A 20,926-nucleotide genomic window follows, 5' to 3' on the forward strand; every position below is an offset into this window, starting at 1 on the left:
TCAAGCTATACACATTTTTGTAAGTAAAAAAAGATTCTTTATCTGCAGTATAACAATTTTAGATACCTGGAAAGAGCCTCTTTTTTGCCCCTATTTAAAGCTAAATATGCTTCCATATACAGCCAGAACAACTTCAATAGTAAGTGCAGCATTGAAGTTACTTTTATTCTCCTGAGAATGGCAAGATTTAGTCCATGGAGACACCAGTGCTGTGCACAGCTGAGCTTTCAGGAAGGCTGCAGTGACCGATCAGCAGATGGCCGTGTAAAGGTTACCTGCTGCTGTCCGGCAGGGAGAGGTCAGCTGCCCCCAGCCAGCCAGATGGCAGCGCCCGAGGAGCGGCGATGTGTGAATAGCCAGCACTTCGGGCAGTAAGCTACACCTGCCAACATCTGGAATAATTTATCAAATATCATTCAAAAAGCAACCAAACAACACGCGTGCCTTCGGAAGAGTAATTCTGAGCGGTGAGCGTGTCACCAGGGAGCTGGCATAGGCTCAAGTCCTGTACTCCCACACTGCTACAGTGCCACACGGAAAGTTGCAAACAGAAATGCAACACTTGCTGGCTACACTCGAAAGGGTAATTTCAGCTCCTGCTTGACATTACATCGATTTTTTAATTACCAACACTCACCACGGCCAGCACACCGGTCACAGCTCTCCTGGTGCCAGCTCTGAAGTTCCTGGGATCGCCTCCGTGTTCGGCCAAGCCCTGCTGTGAGCCCCACGATGCCATCCCAGCAGGAACACGGCGAGCCGAGACCCCAAAAAAGCACCAACTTACCCCACAATTTGCCTCAAATAGGTGAATTATAAAATGCCTCTTATTCACATAAACTAGCACGTTCAGTATTTCAAGCAGCTCTTTACGAAGCACAGCAATGCTGGTTCTCATGCACATCCCTCCCCTCCAGCCCTTTTTTTTGTCATAATTATATGCAACATTAGGCTCCTAACAGCAACTCAGCTAAGAGAGGAGATATGGATCAACAACCGGCTACAGCTTTGGAAACAGGTTTGCTCTACCAGATGAAAAGGACAAAAGTCTGCTCAGCTATGAAGAGCAGCTGGTGCCAATACAACTATTTACCCTCTGACCTTTCCTCTGCCCAGTAAGTGAACAGTGCCAATTGTTTTCTTGGATTATATACTGTTTACAAGCCCTGAGTGGCATGAAAGGAATTAATAATTTAGCTCATGGAGCTGATGACCTTTATTGGGGTACCCCCTATTTGCTGGGCAGAAATCAGAGCAAAGGCTGCCTTGAAGCCACAGGGTTGCTTTAAGAGTTTCCCACTTTACAGCCTAATTGGCCACCATAACATAAATCAATTATTTCTCCTGTTTTAAGCAACAATGCTACCTATTCTCAACCGCTCGATTTCGAACTTCCCTTGTATCAAGCCGGGCCTTGTTCTCCCACTTTTACAGCTGGATAGTAAACACGATGGCGAGGGGAGCGAGGAGAGCTTTGCAGGATGAGCAACGTTGGGAAATGCCAGCAAAAAGAGGTTATGCTGTTCTGAACTCCTCTTGACCTTTGCCTGCCCTTGTCCCCGTTTATGCTAATTGAAGGGGTGCGCGGGGGATACTCCTAGAAATGAACTTAGCCTGAACCTGGGACATCGCATTGGGCTTTGAAGGTATCGGTGCACGAGTTTGGCAGCCCAGCACATCGCACACAGGAGTACAGCACAAGGCACCCTGAGCAGCTGCAGGAACCCCCTGGTCAGCAGCAGCAGAATCACACTCGTACAGCCATCAGGAGAGTGGAAGGCCTCTGCTGCTCATCTGGTGCCCTTCCACTAGAAGCAGACCCGTTCTCAAGGCTGGATCAGCTCACCCAGGGGTCCCTTCACCAAAGCTTTGAAAACCTCCAAGGATACAGGCTCCACGGCCTCTCCAGACACCAGTACTGCATCACTCCCGAGAACACCTTCATCCCCTCAGAGCATCCAGCAGGAATTCCCATTGCTGCAACCTGCCATCGCTGTCCTGACCTTTTGCCACACACCCCCGAAGAGTCCGGCTCCATTTGTTCCTAGAACCACTTTTAAAGGACTGGCAGGCCGGCCGTTAATCCCCACTTAGCCTCCTCTTCTCCAAGCTAAACAACCGCAATCCCCTCGGCCTGTCCTCGCCTGGCAGGCGTTGGAGCCCCCAGCCTCCCCGCACCGCCCCGAGGAGCCGTTGCGCTCCCCAGGCTCAGCAGGGCCCCGCAGCATTTCAGCAGGGCCCTGCACCACAGCTGCTCTCTGTTGAACCTGGAGGTTTCGGTCGATCCTTTCCTTCTGGTCACTGAGGTCCTCCCGTGCCCTCCAGAACCTCACCAGCCGGTCAGACACAGACCCCATCGTGCCCTGGCTGGTGCCAGCACCGAGCAGCACTGCCCCTGAACAGGTCCCCACAGTACCCGGCCACCCGTCAGCCTTTCACCTACCGACTGCTACCCTCTGAGCCAGACAGAGCTAGTTTTTCACTCACATTTCCCCATTTGGCCAAAATATTGGCATGCCAGACTGTGTCAGAAGTCTTGCTTAAGGTTACGGTAAATGGCAGTCAGCCCTCCCCTCGTTTTGGGGCCCAGCCATCCCGGCCCAGGAGGAAGGAGCCTGCTCAGGCACGGTTTGCTCTTGGTAAGCCCCCGTCAGCGTTCCCAGTTCCCTTCCCGTCCTACCTGTGCCTGGAAACATCCTTGGGGAGGATCAGCTCCATGCTTTTCCCAGGGACTGAGGCGAGGCTGAGCAGCCTGCAGCTCTCCAGATCAGCTACTGCTGAGCAGAGCCGAGTTAGAGGTGATTCATTATCCCTTATCAGCCAATTTTACCATACAGAGACATTCCTCCCCTTTCCCCTACATCAGGCAGAGCTGCTCGTCTCACCTCTCCTCTGAAAACATGCTGTTTGGAGAGAGGAGCGGGAAGTAAGGTCACTTCGTGATAAATATTGACAGTTATTTTTGTTAGCATGGAAAACACTCACGGCTCCTATTTACCAACAGAGCCGCAAGCAGGCACAGCACTTCAACATCCCGCGTGCTGCGGGAGCTGTACCTGCGCTCCCCTCCCTAAGCACAGACGTTCCCCTAAATGTCTGTTTACATTCCAGGGAAATTCTGTCAGCGTGCTGTCTGATTTATTGATGCCATCAAAAGTCACGGGATTCCTGAAATGCCTCCTGAGACACGGATCGGAGCGGAGAGGAGACGCGTGTGGCTGTGGCACCAGCCGTACCGCGACTCCCAGCCTGGATTTCCAGAAGCCTTCTGCAACGCACCAGGCAGGCAGCCCGCACGGTGAGGATTTCAGAGCACAGCACTGCCCCTCCTCACAAGGCACATCTCTTAAAGACATTCTGTCCTGATGCGAGAGCAAAAACCACTACAAGATGTAGGGGTAACCAAGAGTAAGAAATCACTGGTTTCAATTTGTATTTTTAATCTGAATTCAGAGCTTCAGCTGGCAGCCTGGTAACGCCGGGTCCTGTCTGTGCTGGAAGCTCTACCCAAGAGATCCTTTTTGTGGCTGCAATCCAACAAGATAATTACTCTCAGTCTTTTCAATAAGCTAAGACAGGACTACCAGGCTCCCCTGATCTTTTGGGGCAATTCCCCGTATTTTAGGCAATCAGGGCTGCAAGCAGCACCACACTGTTATCACTCCAGCACAGCACCATCAGCACAAGATGCACAGTGACCATGAAGGGCCCACCTCCAGCTCCCAAAGGATCACATCAGCATTTCTGGACGAAGCACTGCAATGACAGGCACTGCCCCATAAAGACATTCTGCAGCCAGTGCCTGTCAGCATTAGGTGCCCACTGCAGGCAGGCTGCCTGCTCCCAGCCACGCCATTTACCTGGAACACGCTCTGGTTGAATGGGATATGGCCCAGCAGGCAGCCCAGACTGCTCCAATATTGAAAGATCAATTGCATAATCGTTCTGCAGATCTTTGTGCTGTGTGTACATTAGTGAAAATCCTATATTTACTTTTTGATCACTGATAAAATGTTGGCCAACACGAGTCCTTGGCATACCACCTCAGAAAAATCCATCCCTTCAGTCTAGCACATTTACCTACATAAAGTAGAATCAAGCAGCGTTATGCAAGGTAGAGATGCTGCTGATTTTTGAAGCGTTATCAACCCAGAGTAAGACTCAACCAATAACTAGCAGCACATCGTGCCACGTGGAAGATGCCAGGAATCGGGCTGTAGGTTAGCCAGCATTCCCAGAGGTGCCAGCCCAAAGCGCTTCAGAATGGAAGCACGACCGGACCTCTTCGCCGTGCCCTTGTAATTCAGCAGCTGGTGCACGACCAGCACCGACAGACGGATCCTGGGCAAGCACAGACATGTGGCGAGCTCTGAAAACAGTTTTCCCCCTAACCTCAAGGTTAATGAATTTAACAGTGTTCAAGTCTAATTTTGTGAAGATAGCATTACAGCTTCTGCTGTACCGGGCTGCAGCTGCACCAAGAGCTTGCTGTGACTCGGCTCTCCTGCTACCCTGGGAAGGAGAGATGAATAACCAGGACTCACTGGCCACGGGGTCGTGCTCTGTGGAAGGATCTCAGCAGCATCCTAGAACGTGAGAAGCAGGTGAAGGAACTAGGCATGAGAACATTCCTCCACTGCTGCCACACGTGCCCAAAGACTGAACAACTAAAACCAACCCCTGAATGCGCAGAGAACATCTAAACACTGCGTTAGGAAGCGTGAAAGCTTTGTAAGGGCCTATCTGCAATATGCTTCTGTAATGCTCAATCCTAAAACAAGACAGCTGAGCAGATATGCTCCCCGCACCATACATAAAGCTACCGCTGGCATCCTGTGGTTAGGTCTATAACTCACTTTCAGCACAGGGAAGTGGCAGGTGTTAGAAATATGATATTCTGTGTCGTATAAATCAATCACCAGGGCTGTAGCTCTTGCTGCACATCACGAGAGGACCAAATCAATGAATGAGCTTAGCACGTAATTTGTCAGCGTGGGTGTAGCTGTGGTTGGTGCTCTTTCATTTTCGTGAGGTCTTTGTTTCTTCCTACAGGCCACCTGAAAGTGTTTTGTGGCTCACGCTGATGACTGCAATAAATGAACTGTCCTTCGGCAGCAAAAGGATCGACCCGGGGCTCCCCGTGCCTGAGGGATGCTCAGTGCCTGGGTGTGAGCCCCCGGCTCCAGGCGATGCTGCAGCCAGAGCCCCGCGAGCAGGCCCTGGGCTCCGTCCCGGACACGAGACCAGTGCCAGCTCTGAACCTCTGAGAGCAGACGGGAAGGGGCAGCAGTCCTGCAGCCCGTTACCTGCACCCCGAGAGCACACGCAGCTCGTCTTAACCACGTCTGCTATGGGATCTGGGAGTTTGATGCCCTGTTAAAGAAGTTTTCCTTCCTCAACTACTGACTCAAGCAACTTTCGTGCAATTCAGTGATCTACGGCCCTCCAGCCTCACTGACCACTTGCCCTGCAGCCCTAAAATACTGACAATTCGGGTTTGTTGGAGTGAAAAGCTTGCATTATTAGCCTCCTAGGAATGGGGACTGCATACAGACAAGAATCAAGGGAAATTTGATTCTCTCGCAGCACCTACCTCTCTGCCTACTGTCTCTGGTGTTTGCAAACCGTATTAGCTCCTGCTGCTTGCAATTCCAGAAACACTCCTTTCTCTTCGGCCTCATTCCATCTGCATCTGTCTGCTGCTATAATCTCATTTCGCAGGACGCCAGCTCGCTTATTAGCTTGTAAGTGTGGCAGCACACATCTAAGCAGCATGGAAAACACAGCAAAGTGTTTGAGAACTAGAAAACATACTCCAAGATAGAAGCATCATTCCTAGCATTCGGTATTTGTTGATATTTATTTCTATCTGTACTAGATTACAGGACAGGGAAAATACCTACATTTCTAAAAAGGAAGCTACCATTCTGCCCAGTGGAAAAATAATTTTGAAGTGACTTCAGTATGCACTGCTGCTCTATAGACAAATCCGAAGCTTTAATTCTAGTTTGATCTGACCTCACAGCAACAACACAAGAGTTTACGTTTTGCTGGTTTCCATGAAAAGGCAGGATAAGGTTTTGCCTTTTTTGTATCAGGTTAAGAGAGATGACTATAAAACTTGTAATTCTAAAGCACTAGTCACGTACATCGAGAGAAATCTGTTCCTATTCTTCTGTTAGGAGCTGAGCATATTCGCTCACCAAGTAGATTAAAAACATTTGAAGATCAGCATGTGTTTTTTTCCACCAAAACCAGGCTAAACAGTAGCAGCAATTTATCGTTCAATTTTTTATGCAGCAGCACAAACACAGCTTAAAGGAATTATCTCCTCAGCGTACAGCTCCAGCTGTCAGGACAGGGTATCAGCACCTCCCCTTCTGCTCATGACTCGTTCGCCGTCTCCTTTAGGAAAGTGTCTTTGAAAACCTGCATCCTGGGCAGCTGAAGTGTGAATGGAAAATATCCGACAGACAAAATCATTTGCTTTTCTCACCATCAGCTTGATGAAAACCTCACGCACCTCATTTCCACTGATTTCTTGTGGAGGAGGTGTGCAGAGTGCAGCTCACCAGCGGACAGCTGCCAAATGTGCCGCACAGCAGCACTGGGGCAGCGGCACCACTGCAGCCTCGTTTGTCCCGACAGCATCCTTGCCCAGCAGCACCCGACGTGCTCACACTCCCAAACCAGAGACATTCGAGTTCTCTCCTCGTGTTACAGAGAAATTGAGCGCCCTGTGACCCCGAAACAAGAACCCCCGCCTCGGCAGTCCCCGTTCTGCAGATGGCCGCGTTCTGCTTGGCCAGCGGCGTGCTTCGAGGCTCGCCACTCGAGCACCAGCCCAGCTCCCCCCGCCGCAGCCACGAGCCGTGTCCGTGCCTGGAAGCAGCTCACCGTCCCGAAGGAGGGCATTGAGGAGCAGCTGGCGGCCTGGCCCTCAGCCACTGTGCAGTGACCGACCCGTTGGGTATGTCCTGCACTTACAGCACCGGGTTCGGGCTCCTGGAGCTCTTCAAACTGAAAAAGGACAAGGGCGCAGGGAGCCGCACTGTGCCACCCCCAGCACAGCTCCGGAGGGCAGCGGGGCTCGGGTCACAGCAGGCACGCGGGGATGGTTTTCCTGGCGCAGGAATTCTGGCAATGCAAGTGACAGCTATTTCACCATAAATATTATGGTATTCCTTACACAAGGGCTACTGCAGGAGTCCTCATAGAAAGAGCAGTTGTAAACAACTTGTTTCAGCTTACAGCAATTTCCCAGATAAGAGTTCACGTAACCCCTACCCGCCTGCTCCAATAAAACACCCTACAGAGGCTGGCAGGGACTGTTGGCTTGTTGTTGGGCAATCTCCAGCTCTATGTATATATTTTTATTTTCAGCACAGGTTAAACACAGAAGAAAAGGAGCAGCATGCAGAGGGCCGTCCTTTCCCCGCTATCAGCCTGCAGCACAGGCTGTTTAACCTCGGTTTGTTTCATGAAGCTGGAAGTTTCTGCAACCTGCCCCTGCAGAGGCCGGCAGCGTGCTGCTGGACCTGCGGGTAGAGCACAGGGAGGCTTGGGAACAGGGGATGAGAACGGCTCCTGTTGGCTACAGAAACCCCAAATAAATCCAGAAGCAAAGCACAGCGCAGCTCCAGTGCTGGAAACGTCTTTAGCCTGAGCTGAGCCTGCACAGAGGTGATTCATCAGTTTTCCTCACAACTTTGCCGTTTGTTTGTTTTCACACACAGAAGCAGCCTGCCCGTCCTCGTGTGTGCGTCACCTCCTGGGACGGGCACGGACACGGACAGGGACACGGACACGGCGCTTCCCCCGCCGACGCTGCTGTCCGGGCAGCGGCCCCGCTTCCCAGCCGGGGTGATGGATCACGCTCTGCCCCTCAGAAGGGCCGATCGGTTTCCTGGTGCCAGGAAAATGATTGATGAATATTTCGAGCCGTGGGCCTCTCCTCCTGCTGGGTGCCCTTTTTACACGTCTCCACCGGGCCTGGGGAGCTTTTCCGAGACGAGGAAGTGTCATTTTTATGGATATCATCCCGGGGCAAGGACAGTGCGCTGGGGAGAGCTGCTATGGAAATGGAGATGAAACACAAAGGCTGGCTCCAGCGTGAAGGTAACAAAGCAATGCAGCAGGCACCGGGGAAGCAGGGAGCGACAAGCAGGCAAAGAAAAGCCTCCTGAAGCCACAGGCAGGGCGGGAGGCACGGAACAGCCACACCGGCAGGGCAGGGCAAGCTGCACGGTGCGCCCACACCGCGGCGGCTTCCTCACTGGGGATGGTGATGCGATGGCCAAGCTGGGCCCTGCCCCGGGTGGCCAAGCTGACAGACACTGCTCGAGGAAGCTGGGTGCGAGAGGCTGCGTTTGCAATTAATCACCCCAGAAAAACACCAAGCACGCACCCAGCATTACTCCTGGCTGGTTGAGAAACCTGGCTCGAGGTGCTACAGAGAAACCACGGCTTCTCTGCAGCAAAACTTCGGCTCCTGCTGAACTGACACCCAGAGATCCAACTCCAGGGAAAAACTACTTTAAAAAGCTCACGTTCCACCAAAAAACAAGAGAAGACCCCAGCTCGGCTGGTACCCACCCCAAGCTGAGGCTCAGTAACCAAGAACAGGGTGCTGCAGGGAGGGAAGCTGCCCGCAGGTGAGGCCAGTCGCTGCCCGTGCCCAGCAGAAAGGCAGCTCTCTGAGGCTGTTACAGAGCTGGCTCAGGACCTGAAATCTCACAGCAGAAGCGTACATAACACATTTACAGCAGCAATACATTCAGAGCAGTTCTTACTGTGCCCTGCCAAAGCACAAAGTCAGGGTACGGCTGGGAGACCAGAGGAGACTTGGGGCGGACATGGGCAGCATCTGGCAGCAGCTCCACACAGCACAACTTGCTCCATTTTCCTACAACCCCAGGAGCCAGCAGGCTCCCAGAGGAGCCACACGCTCCTCAGAGGCATGGCAGAGCCAGCGGCAGCCCCGCAGAGCCAGCCCCGAGCTGTGAGCACCGCACCACAGCGCGCCCACCACAGCTCCCCACGAGGGCACAGGCTGCCTCCTGCTCCTGCCTTCTGGGAGCCTTCAGACTGATGTCCAAGGACATAAAATTCGAGGTTATATTTCCTTGAAACATTTAAAGTTCCCATCAAGTTTCAGCCGGGAGATGTGCTTGAAGCCAAGGACAGCGCAGCACTTCGCAGCCAGCCCGGCATTAGAGCTCTGGTGAATCTTTAGCATTTTCTGATGCACACAAAGGGAAAAAACAGCTAAAAGTGTTCAATCCTTCACAGCGACCAGAAACTTCCAGCACCCCCACAAAGGCAGCGAGGAGGTGACACAAGGCAGACGCCCCACACACACCTCACGAAAGACGCGGGGTCACCTCCTGGGGGTGACGCTCCTCACAGAGCCGCTGAGAATTGGGGTGCTGCAGGCACAGGCTGCCTGCAGGGTACGCGCAGGGAATCCTTCACCAACACAATTTCTCTGCAGCCAGCCTACCAGCAGTGTACTTCCTCTTTCTAGAAAGAGCTGCACAGAACCATTTTTATCAACAGAAAATCTGAAGTCTTCTAATTAGGTAATTAGAACTGTAATAATTAAGACTAAAGCTAAACCTCACAGGGTCCTCTTGTCCCCCAACTTCCCTTTCTCAATTAACTCTGCGAAGTGATAACCACTGTGGCTTAAAGGCTCAAAAAAAAAAAAGGGAAGGATCAAAAGGCTGGTTTAATACAGCTGGAGGGAAAGAATGCATTTCAGCTCACCAGCAACCATCTGACGAAATCCTGGGCCAATTCTTTATGTAAATGACTTCATTAGAATTACCAGATTACACCGCTGAAGGCTTTATTTAAATAGGCAGTTTATCAACAGGATAAACTGTGCTCTCATTCTCAGAGAATGCTAGTGTAAAAGCATTTGTTCAGAGCTGCCGCCACGAAGAGCTGCACAGTAATTCACTCAACCCCTTGCAAATTTGCCTCCCAAAAAAAAGATATCAAAAGTGACCTGCTAGAGACGTGACTAAAAGCTCAGCATTACAGCAAGCAGTAAGCACAGCCCCCTGACCAGAAGATTCCGTTTTATTTTCTACTGCAGAGTAACTTTACAACAATTCATAGCAGAAAAAAAATTGTTGCAGCTTCCCATCACACACTGCCTGCTGAATTCTTTGCTAGTCTTGTTTTTAATACAACGAGGCACGCATAAAGCCTTTTCCCCCGATTAATGATCTACAGAAGCCATCAATACTGAATTCCAGCTTTACACCAAGAGGTATTTTTCCATCTAACCATCCAAACAAACAGAGGACTCAGTTCTTCCTAAATTATAAATCTTATTTCTCACCACATCCACAGGCTCAGAGTTCTGCTGTTTATTATTGTCTGTTATTATTTACGAAAGCAAGAGGCACCCCCGTTCCACAAGCCAAAACCGCGCTGAAATAACACCGCAGCCTCTTGTTTATTCAGAGACATTTGACTTCAGCAGCGTTGCCATTCGACAACTCAATTTGTTTTTCTTCCTAAACCTTCAAAGAAATGTTTATAGCAAGTAAACGAAGACCAAGCTGTATCAATGAAATAGTCTTTGTTAAGCAAAGGCTTATCTCATCAGATGCAAAGCAACCAAGCATAAAGAGCCACTAAAAACGTCAGTGCGTACCAGTAAACTTTCTAAGAGAGCTGCAGGAGAGGGAAGGGATGCAAGCGAGGGCATTTTTCTTAGAAACTTTGCCTTCTCTGTGCTCTCACAACTTTGCCCTTCTTTCTGCTGCAAAGCTCTCCCGGATCAGTAATTTACCCATCGGGAACATTAAGGGAGCTAAATAATTCAGTTAGTTTCCTGATACTTAAATCTTCCAAGACTACTCAGGCAAAGCGCCCGGAGTTGTCTTAATTCTAGATAACCAGCTCCACTGTTGTTTTATTTGAAACTTAATGGTTTTTATACCGCTTCAATTATTTTTTGTTTCATTCATAGAAAAAACAACAACGTACCAAATGAAACTCTGGGGAAATTGGTGTTAAGGGGATCCTGCAACAACTAATTGCTAGCAGCGCAGGGAAAGTGAAAGCCCGAACAAAATTATTTAAAAAGAATGGATTTGACTCGTTTGCCTCTGATTCACACAGTTACAAAACCCGCTCCTTTCCCGGGAGGGGACCGGCTCGCAGCGGTAAGGAACAGCCGTCGCCTGAGATTCTGAGGACATGCGAAATGCCCCCTGAGATAATGAGGCTGTAATTGCCACAGCCGCTGCCCTCAGATCCCGCGGCCGCATTTCAAAGTTCCTGCGAGCCTCTCCCTGCAGAGCCCCCAGACCCGGGGCAGCCCCCTCGGGGTGCGCACAAGCCACGTGCGGGGCTTCGGGGCAGGCACGGGGCTGGGCACCGCCGCCAGGAACGCGCCCCAAATTCTCGGTGCTGCCCCAAAGCTGCTCTTAAGGACCGAGAGCAGGAGCCCTGCCCGCGGTGCCGGGAGCGCTGCGGATCTTTGTTCGGGGCGGGCAGCGGGGGGGCTGCTCGCCCCGCGGGGACCTCCCGGGCTGCCCCCGCTCCTCCCCCGGCCGCAGGGCGCCGAGCAGGGGCTGAAGGTCGCGGGGCGGCCTCGCAGCAGCGGAGGGGCCGGCACCGCCCGGGGGGGGGGCTGCCCGCGGACACGGCACCCCCGGACCCCGGGGCCGGGCACGGGGAGCGCCCCGGGGCGGTGCAGCCCGGGGGGGGGACCGGCGGGGGGGAGGCAGCGCAGGCCCGGGGGCGCCGCTGCGGCCTTTGTTGTGCCCCCGCCGGCCGAGCCGGGCCGGGCCGGGCCGTGTGGAGCCCGCCCCGCCCCGAGCGGCCCCGAGCGGCCCCGAGCGGCCCCGAGCGGCCCCGCTCCGCTCCTGCCCCGCTCCGCTCCGCCGCGCCCGGCCCCGCTCCCCCCCCCCCGGTACCTCACTCACCGCTGCGCGGCGGCCCCTTGGCGGCGGCGCAGGGCTCCGGGAGCTCCGCGGGCGGCTCCAGCTCCATGGCGGCGGCGCCGCGGCCGGGGCCGGGGCGCGGCGCTCTCAGGGGCCCCGGCGGCCGCGCGCCCCCATGGCCGCTCCGGGCGCTGCTGACAGCCGCGGCCAGCGCCGCTCGGCCGCCACGCCCCCCCCGCGCGGGGCACCACGGGAAACGTAGTCCCAACGCCCCCAGCAAGCCCCGCCCACCGGGTGCTGAGGCCACGCCCCCTCCCCTTGGCCACGCCCCCCGAGGGTGGCCCCGCCCCGCCCCGCGCCGGTGCCCCGGGAGCCGCGGGGCGCCAGGGGGCAGCCGCCGGCCGGCAGCGGGCAGCGGGGGCAGCCCCGGGGCACGGCGCTGCGGGAGAGGCGCTGCGGGCACCGGGCACCCGGCGGCGCCGCTCGTGGGGCCGGGGCCGGGGCCGGGGCTGGGCTGGGCGGGGCGGGCGGGTCCGCGGCTCCTCCCCGCCGCCGGTCCGGGCGGAGCGGGCGCTCGGTGCGGGCGCTCGGCGCCGCTCTCGCCATGCGGGCGCTGCTGCTCCCGGCGCTGCTGCTCCCGGCGCTGGCCGCGGCGCGCGGCGGCAGCACGGTAAGGACCGGGACCGGCACCGGCACCGCGACCGAGCTCGGGACGGGACCCCCGGGGCGGGCACCGGGGGCAGAGCGGGGCGCTGCGCTCAGCTGCGAGCCCCGGGGGCAGCCCCGGCCAGGCGCGGAGCGGCGGACAGGAGGAGGGGGGCGGCGGAACCGGAGCCCCGCGGAGGGAGCGGCCCCGGGACGGAGCGGGGCCGGGGCAGGAAGGGCGGAGCGGGGCCGGGACGTGCCCGGGCACCCGGTGCGCAACGCCCGGCTCCGGGACCCGCGGGCGGAGCTCCCCGCGGTGCCCCCCGGGGCTGAGCGCAGGGAGGAGGAGGAGGAGGAGGAAGGTGAGGGTGAGGGTGCTGTGGGTGCCCTGCCCTGCCCTGCCCTGGCGCGGAGCGCGGCACGGCAGCGAGCCCGGCGCTGAGCAGTGTCCGTGCGGGACGGGACAGGTCCCCTGGCACAGGGCACAGCACGGCTCAGGAGCGGCCGGGCTCTGTCAGAGGCTCTGTCAGGCCCTGCCTCCTCCCAGCGCTGGCACCAGCTCAGAGCTCACACGGACGCTTTTGCAAAAGGTCCCAGAAGCTCCTTGGCGCTGGGATCGCCCTGCTTGGAGAGCTGGGAGCGAGGACACCTCGGCACGGCACAGGGATGCTCCCGCCTGGTGGCTGCCAGCCCGGCCCCGGCACTGCCACCGCCCCCAGAACGCTTCTGGGGGAGCCACGGGTGGGGGACCCCCGGCCTGGGGCAGGAGCTGCCTCGTGTCCCCAGTGCTCGGGGCTGGTGCTGAGCGCGGGGCCAGGGAGGGCTCTGCAGGTTCAGCGCCACGGGCGATGCTCGGAGGCAGTGACCTTCGCGGAGCGGGCTGCGCGGGGACCTTTTTTTAAGACTTCCTTGTTTATTGCCTTTTGTGTATAAATAGAACATATGGTTCCTGTTTAAGGAAGCCATTTAAAAGGCAGAGCGGGGTTTAATGTTACCGCCCGGGTGCAGGCAGGCGCGGTGCCCTGGCTGCTGCTCAGAGGTGCGAGCACCGCCGGGCTCGCCGCAGCCCCAGCGCCCGCTCTCGCCCTCAGCCCGGGGCGAGCGGCTCTCGCTGCTGCCAACCCCTGCGAGACAAAGGGGCGGTGGGCACAGTGCCCTGAGCAGGGGCTGCTGCTGAAATGCGGGCGGGAGATCCCTCGGTGTCCGGGTTTAGGGGCGGCTGCCTCTTGGTGCCGCAGGGGAGCCTTGGTTTGCTCAGCCCCCCGCGCAGTGTAAACAACCCGCAGCAGCTACGGGCGAGCTCGCTGCGCACAGCCCCGGCCCGCACGCCCCACCTAAGCGCGACGCTGGGGCCTCCGCGCGAGGCCGATCCTCCCTGGAGCAGCGCTGCCAAGTGCGATGGGAGGGAACGCGCCGCCCGCCGCCGCCTGCTCCCACGGGAACCAGCCTCCGGCACGAGGAGCTGGAGCCGTGCCGTGCGGAAGGTGCTGGAGCAGGCAGGACGGCAGCGTGCTCCCCAGGGCTCGGCCATGGGTTGGTCTCGGGGTGCTGGTGGGCAGGGGGAGCCCTCCTCGGGCTGTGCCAGCAGCGCTGCGCTCCCAGCCCCTTGGCACAGCCCTCGCAGGGCTGGCACCGGGATGCACGTGCACAAAGGGACCTCGCGCAGCCCCCTGGGTGTGGAAGGCTGAGGCTGGTGGCCAGGCTCCGAACCTTCCTGCCCGTTTGCACGAGCACGGGCACCGCCGTGGGGAGGTCGGAGGGAGCCAGGGGTGAGCGCAGGAGTTTGGGGATGTGGCGTTTGCCCAGGAGGATCCTGCTCCCTGGTGTTTGCCCAGGAGGATCCTGCTCCCCGCACTGCCCTGCCCATCCCCATCCCCATCCCGTCCCCAGCCCTCTGCCACCACTGCCCGCGGCACCCTGCCGAGCAGTTTATGAGATCCTGTTAAATTTACAGCGCTCCCCAGCAGCCTGTTTTCCTCCCAGCTAGTGAGACCTTCGTTTCCCTATGAAAAGGGAGAGGGTTTTTTTGAAATGCAAAACGCAGGGAGGCTTCGCAGCAGCTTTGGGAAGGAAAACCCCCAGCTCCCTGGGCCGGGGGAGCCGCTGGCACTGGGGCCAGACTGGGAGATGAGCGGCCGAGGGAGCGCAGCTCCCCGCTTGCCGGTCCTGGGCCACCGCCAGCCCCGCGGTGCTGCCTGCAGGCTGTGCCTCTGCCCTTTCCCACGCCGCGCTGTGCTCCCGGGGGGGCGGAGGAAAGGAGAGGAAGAGTTAACCTCGGCTCCCAGCCCTGCCACCGTTTGGTTTCCCAGGGTGAGCCAGGCTGGTCCTGGCTGCAGAGCCCTCCTGCCCCCAGGCCCCCAGCGCTGCCTCTCCCAGCCTCGTGGTGTGCGGAGCAGGAGGGACCCCAGAGCAGGACAGTCCCCGCCAGGACCCGTCCCCAGCTCCCCAGGGTTCCCGCAGACCCAGCAAAGTGGGGGTCCCTGCGCTGCCCCCGAGGCTGTGGGGACGGGCTGAGCCCACCCACGGGCTTCTCCTGGCTGTGGGGGGCTGACGCCGGCAGTGCCGGTGCCCACACGTGGCGCCTGTCCCAGCCCCAGGAGCTGAGCCCCAGCTGCCCCCCGTCACCTGGGGGTTGTTGGAGCCTCCAAGCAGCTCTGCATTTCCTCATTAATCAAGGGGCTCGTTAGGGCACTGGCAGAAAAATGCCAGGGTTTGTGTGTGCAAGGTGTGGCTGGCGGCAGGGAAGCCTGGTGGGCAGGGGGAGGTTCCCTGTGGCCGCAGCCGGCTGCCCTCGGGGGGGGGCCGCCAGGAGCCATGGGGGGTCCCCTGCCCCCGGGCTGCGACCCCGCAGGGAGCTGAGCCCCGCGTCCCCACCGCTGTCCTGGGATGTGACCGAGGGCACGTCCACAAACAGGCAGGTGCCAGCCAGCAGTGAGCAGCGTGGCCGTGCCCACGGGTGCTCTCCTTCCCCGTTACCCCCAGGCACGGGGGCGTTTTCCCAGGACAGGTCCCCCCGGGAAGTCCCTGGCTTGCTGCAGCCTCCCACTGCCCCAGATCTCCGGGGGAAGGTACCCGGCCGGCCGGGAAGGCAGCCTGCAGCACACACAGGCTGCTTTTTCCAGCTCAGCAGCGTGGCCAAAGCCATGCTGGGACACGGGTTTTCACACAGATGGGTGTGAGAGGGAACAAGCAGCTCTGCTGGCGTCACTGCTGCCGGCCGCTGCCCCAGGCTGGAGAAGCCTCCGCAGCAGCTGCTCGGCTGCGGCTCCCAGCCCTGCTCCCACCACTGCTCCTGACCAAAGCACGAGCACGAGGAGCACGGGACGGGCTGGCAGCTGCCCGCCACCAGGCAGCGGTGCCCCTGCCATGGGGATGTGCAGCACAGCGGCTCCGGGGAGCAGGAGCAGCCTCGTGCCATGGTGCAGCCCCCCCTGGGCAGGACAGCGGGTGCTGGGTGACACACGGCCGTGCCCACCCGGCCCGCCAAGCCTGCTGCACTGGGGGCTTTGTTCCCAAGCACAGCCGGGGAGAGAGCAGTTCCTTATCTGGAAAAAACAGCAGAAAAGCACCCCGGGCTCTTGCGTGAGTCAGGGCCATGTGTGGAAACAAGGGAGTCCTTGACTGGGCCTGAGGCCATCGCGGGAGCCGTCCCTGTCTGGAGGGGCTGAGCTCACCCCGAGGTGGCTGCGTCTTGTCACGAACAATCGTCCCTGTGTGGGCTCGGGGTGTGCAAGCAGCCCCCCCCCAGCCATGCTGCAGGCACGCGAGGATGGAGGCGCTGCTGGCTCCTCTCATCAGCGCTGCTCACCCAGGTCCTGCCAGCAGCTGGGAAATGGCAGCAGGAACCAGCCCCGTGTCCCCAGGGCACGAGAGGGTCTGGCTGCCCTGGGGGTGAGAGGCTGCTCAGGTTTTGTCACCATCACCATCAGCTGGGTGCAGAGAGGAGAGACAGGGTGGTGGGGCTGCGCCATGCCCCATGCTCCCAGGGCACGGCCAGGAGCCCCTGGGGAGGGGGAAACCCAGCAGAGCCCAGGGCTGCAGCGGGCGGGAGGCTCGGTGGCGGCGGGTGGCCCCATGGGACCCCCGGCACTGTCCCCTGCAGACACTGGGTGAGGCGGACCAGGTGCGGATGACCTCGGAGGGCTCCGACTGCCGCTGCAAGTGCATCCTGCGGCCGCTCAGCAAGGACGCCTGCAGCCGCGTCAGGGCCGGCAGCGCGCGGGTGGAGGACTTCTACACGGTGGAGACGGTGAGCTCGGGGGCCGACTGCAAGTGCTCCTGCACCGCGCCCCCCTCCTCGCTCAACCCCTGCGAGAACGAGTGGAAGATGGAGAAGCTGAAGAAGCAGGCGCCCGAGCTCTTCAAGGTACCTGCGGGCCTGGTGGGATGTGGCTGTGGGGCAGGGCCCCCACCCCATGCAGCAGCAGACCCCTGGGGGGGCAGCGGTGTGGTCCCGGTGCTGCAGCCGCAGTAGGGAAGGGGATGCGTGGGGCACCCCATGGGTGCTGCCCCGTGGCCCCTGCCCCAGCCCGGCTGTCCCTGTGCAGCTGCAGTCCATGGTGGACCTGCTGGAGGGGACGCTGTACAGCATGGACCTGATGAAGGTGCACTCCTACATCAGCAAGGTGGTCGCCCAGATGAACACCCTGGAGGAGGTGAGTGAGCGCCGGGGCACCCTCCCCACCGCATGCTGACAGGCAGCCCCGCAGCGCCCTCGACGTGTGGCCTGGCCCCATCCGGGTGCTTGGGACTTTTGGGGGTGCTGTGGGCTCCCCCAGCAGGGTTCCCCTCATCCTCCCCTCCCTGCAGACCATCAAGACCAACCTGAGCAGGGAGAACGACTTCATGAAGCAGAGCGTGCTGCACCTCACCGACCAGATGAGACGCTACGAGAACTACTCCGACATCATGATCAGCATCAAGAAGGAGATCTCCAACCTGGGCTACCAGCTGCTGCAGAAGGACGCTGCTGCGGTCCCTGACAGCAAGGCACAGGTACCCGACCCCCCCCCGGGCTGCCCCGCGGTGCTGCAGCTCCTGGGGCCGGAGGGGTCTGACCGGGGCTCCCCCAGGACACGGCGGGCGGCCACGGGAAGGAGGCCGTGAGGTTCCCCAGTCCCCGCAAGGCACTGGCAGACAGGGCGGCTGCACGAGCACCCAAGGAGAAGCCGCTCAAGCCCGAGAAGCCCAAGAAGGAAAACACAAAGCGAGGGGGGTCGCAGCCCACCGCCAAGCCCAAGCCGCCCGCACAGCAGCAGACCGTGGTCCGGGGCATCACCTACTACAAGGCCGGGCAGGCGGAGGAGGCGCAGGGGGCGGCCGGCAGCCGCGGTGAGTGCAGGGCTGTTCTGTGGGGTGGGGGCCGGGGGTTGTCACTGCCGGCACACCGAGCCCCCCCTGTGTCCCCACAGAGAGCACTGCCAGGGGGGCGGCTGTGCCCGAGCGGCAGGAGGAGAGGGACCCCACGCCCCCCCCAGCCGAGAGCACCCCGTCCCGTCCCAGTGCACGGGCAGAGACCACCGTGCCCAGCACCACGGCTGCGCCCAGCACCGCCTTAGCCCCTCGCACTGCCGCCCGCAGCCCCCCCGGGGACGGGGCTGACAGCACCAGTGGCCCCGAAGCGCCCAACAGAGGTGAGTGAGCACGGCCGGGCTGCGGGGAGGGGGCACAGGGGGCACCCACAGCACCCGTCCTGGCTCCTGAGGGCTGGTGGCCCAGCTCCTGGCCCTGCAAGGACTGAGCCTTCCTCCTCCTCCTCCTCCCTCCCGCAGTGAAGGAGGTGGAGTGCGAAGGCACCATCAAGTCGGTGGAGCCCCCCACGGAGCACCACAGCTACGGGCGCAACGAGGGGGCCTGGATGAAAGACCCGGCGGCCAAGGATGACCGCATCTACGTCACCAACTACTACTACGGCAACAGCCTGGTGGAGTTCAGGAGCCTGGACAACTTCAAGCAGGGTGAGGCCGGTGGCGGGGGGGGGCCTCGCTTCCTGCCGGGCGCTGTGCCAGGCCCTGGGCGCTGCCTCCCTGCGTGGGGAGCGGACGGGGACCTGCCCCTGGTTCCCTGTGCCTGGCGTCCTGCCCGGCACCACGGAGCACAGGGGGCGAGGGGCCGGGGCCTCCCGGAGCTCTCAACACCCCCCACCCGCCCGCAGGCCGCTGGAGCAACCTCTACAAGCTGCCCTACAACTGGATCGGCACCGGGCACGTGGTGTACCGGGGCGCCTTCTACTACAACCGTGCCTTCACCAAGAACATCATCAAGTACGACCTGAAGGAGCGTTACGTGGCCGGCTGGGCGCTGCTGCACGACGTGGTGTACGAGGACACGACGCCCTGGAAGTGGAGAGGGCACTCGGACATCGACTTCGCGGTGGATGAGAGCGGGCTCTGGGTCATCTACCCCTCCGTGGACTACGACTACTCGCAGCAGGAGGTGATCGTCCTGAGCCGCCTCGACCCCGGGGACCTGTCGGTGCGCAGGGAGACCACCTGGAAGACGGGGCTGAAGCGCAACGCCTACGGGAACTGCTTCATCATCTGCGGCATCCTGTACGCCGTGGACACCTACAACCAGAAGGAAGGGCAGATCTCCTACGCCTTCGACACGCACACGGACACAGAGGCGGAGCTCCGGCTGCCTTTCCTCAACGAGTACGCCTTCACCACGCAGGTCGACTACAACCCCAAAGAGAAGGTGCTCTACGCCTGGGACAACGGCCATCAGATGACCTACAGGCTCCACTTCGTGGTCTGAGCGCCCGGCCGGGTCCGGGCACCCGGCAGCAGCCCGGCACCGGCACCCGAGCTGGGCCGGGGCCGCGGGAAGAGCCCGGCTCCCCCCAGGGCTCTCCCAGCCAGCAGCCACCGGCAGGGCCGGGCTGTCAGGGCCCCGTGGTGCGGGGAGTGCCCCAGGGACACCCCCACGACACAGCGGCTGCCGGGGCTGCAGGGCTGGGTGCCACCACCGGCGGCTTGGCCGGCACTGCCTGCTGGAGGCCCCAGGGCTGCGGCAAGGCACGGGGCAGCCCCGCAGCTCTCCCACCCCACGGTGCTGTGCACGGCCTGGCCCCGTGCCCGCTGCAGCCGTTGTTGCCCTTAGCACCCCCGGGACCTTGTCCTGCAGGGTGGGTGCAGCCGGGGCGCTGCCTCGCCGGCAGGAACAGCCACTGATTGCTATGTTAGAAGATGCAAATAAGATGCCTATGCTTTTGCAATTCATAGCTTGTTATTTAAATGCATTCACAGGAGGCGTGCGCTGGCACGGAGCAGCCTGTCTGCAGCACTGGTGTGTGTCCTGCGCCCAGCACCGCGCGGGGAGGGGGCGCGTGGCCCTCGTGCGCTCCTCCCAAGGCAGGGCGAGGGCCCAGGATTGCTTGGCTTGGTTTCTGTCATTTTAGAAGTGAACAGTATTAAAAAGTAACAGACGTAAAACCAGACTGTGTGCCTCCGTCCTTTCTCCTGAAGCCGGGACAGGGAGGTGTGGGTGCTCGCGGCCCTGCTTGGGGTGCGCCCATCCCACAGCCGGCTGTGGGGCTGCCTGCATGCATGGGGGCTGCTCCCTGCACACGCTGCCTGTGCCGAGGAGGGCACCGTGCTGCCGTGCTGCTCGTTCCCACCCACTGGCAGGGGGGCTCAGCCCACCCCAGCCTGGCCCTGCGGGGCCCCAGGGTGGGCACCGAGGGCTCAGCACCCGGCGTGGCCACGGCTGCGTCCTGAGGGCCCCGGCCCGGCGGTGCAGGAGGCAGGCCAGGACCAAGAGCAGGGCCGGGAGCATGGCCTGGCTCAGTCCTGGGGAAAAAAGAGGAATTTGCTGTTTCCAGGTCTGAGCTGCAGCCTGAGGAGGAACATCTGGGAGCTGGGACCGGCTGCCAGGAAATCTGGTCTCACTGTAACCTGGACACAGAGAGACGAGAGCAGCTGAGCGTGGGCATGGGCGGCAGCAGCTGCCCCAGCCCTGCTGCGAAATTCTGCAACCGTGGAGCTGCCAGGGGGCCCCCGAGGGGCCAAGGGGCGAGAGCAGCCCCCCCAGCAGAGCACACATCCTGGGCATGGCCGAAATGACACTTCCTACAGGGAACGCCCAAGGCGGGCACCACGGGCAGGCAGGGGCTGCAGGACGCCCTTCACGGCTCTGCTGCAGCCCCAGCCCGGAGCCTGCCCCGGTGCCCCGCTGGCCGTGCGGTGCGGCACAGCCCTTGCTCATCCGCCAGTCCCCCGCCAGGGGAAAGGAGCTGGCTGACTTTTTTCCCCTGGCTGGGTCTCTGCCAGGCTTTTATCTAACGATCCCCAGCAAATCCCTGTCTAAACAATACGGATTTCTGACATTTTTTTGCGGTAAAGTAAACTCCCAGCACATCTCTAATTCCAGGGCTT

The 20,926-nt window shown here is 59.9% G+C and overlaps 2 protein-coding genes across 5 annotated transcripts in view; one reads left to right on the plus strand and one right to left on the minus strand.

The window, feature by feature from the left end:
• Positions 1–12,137, minus strand: part of NR6A1 (nuclear receptor subfamily 6 group A member 1) — a 73,826-nt gene extending 61,689 nt beyond the window's left edge. Inside the window, exon 1 of one of the 4 annotated variants that reach the window (XM_038188062.2) lies at positions 11,949–12,137. In XM_038188062.2, the coding sequence (XP_038043990.1) occupies positions 11,949–12,015 (67 nt within the window). In that variant the 5' untranslated portion in view covers positions 12,016–12,137. Of the gene's footprint in view, positions 1–2,680; positions 3,105–11,948 lie in introns of those variants that run through there. The other 3 variants (XM_038188063.2, XM_072025123.1, XM_013104130.5) reach the window with 3 other exon arrangements.
• A 275-nt stretch (positions 12,138–12,412) lies between these two features.
• OLFML2A (olfactomedin like 2A) lies at positions 12,413–19,987 on the plus strand. Its single transcript, XM_027470830.3, has 8 exons — positions 12,413–12,576; positions 16,654–16,917; positions 17,099–17,206; positions 17,361–17,546; positions 17,624–17,882; positions 17,963–18,184; positions 18,323–18,508; positions 18,706–19,987. The coding sequence occupies exons 1-8, from the start codon at positions 12,511–12,513 to the stop codon at positions 19,305–19,307; spliced, it is 1,893 nt and encodes a 630-aa protein (XP_027326631.3). The 5' UTR covers positions 12,413–12,510; the 3' UTR covers positions 19,308–19,987.
• Positions 19,988–20,926: the final 939 nt, after the last annotated feature.

Source organism: Anas platyrhynchos, chromosome 18 (assembly GCF_047663525.1).
Source record: "Anas platyrhynchos isolate ZD024472 breed Pekin duck chromosome 18, IASCAAS_PekinDuck_T2T, whole genome shotgun sequence".
Lineage (NCBI taxonomy): Eukaryota > Metazoa > Chordata > Aves > Anseriformes > Anatidae > Anas > Anas platyrhynchos.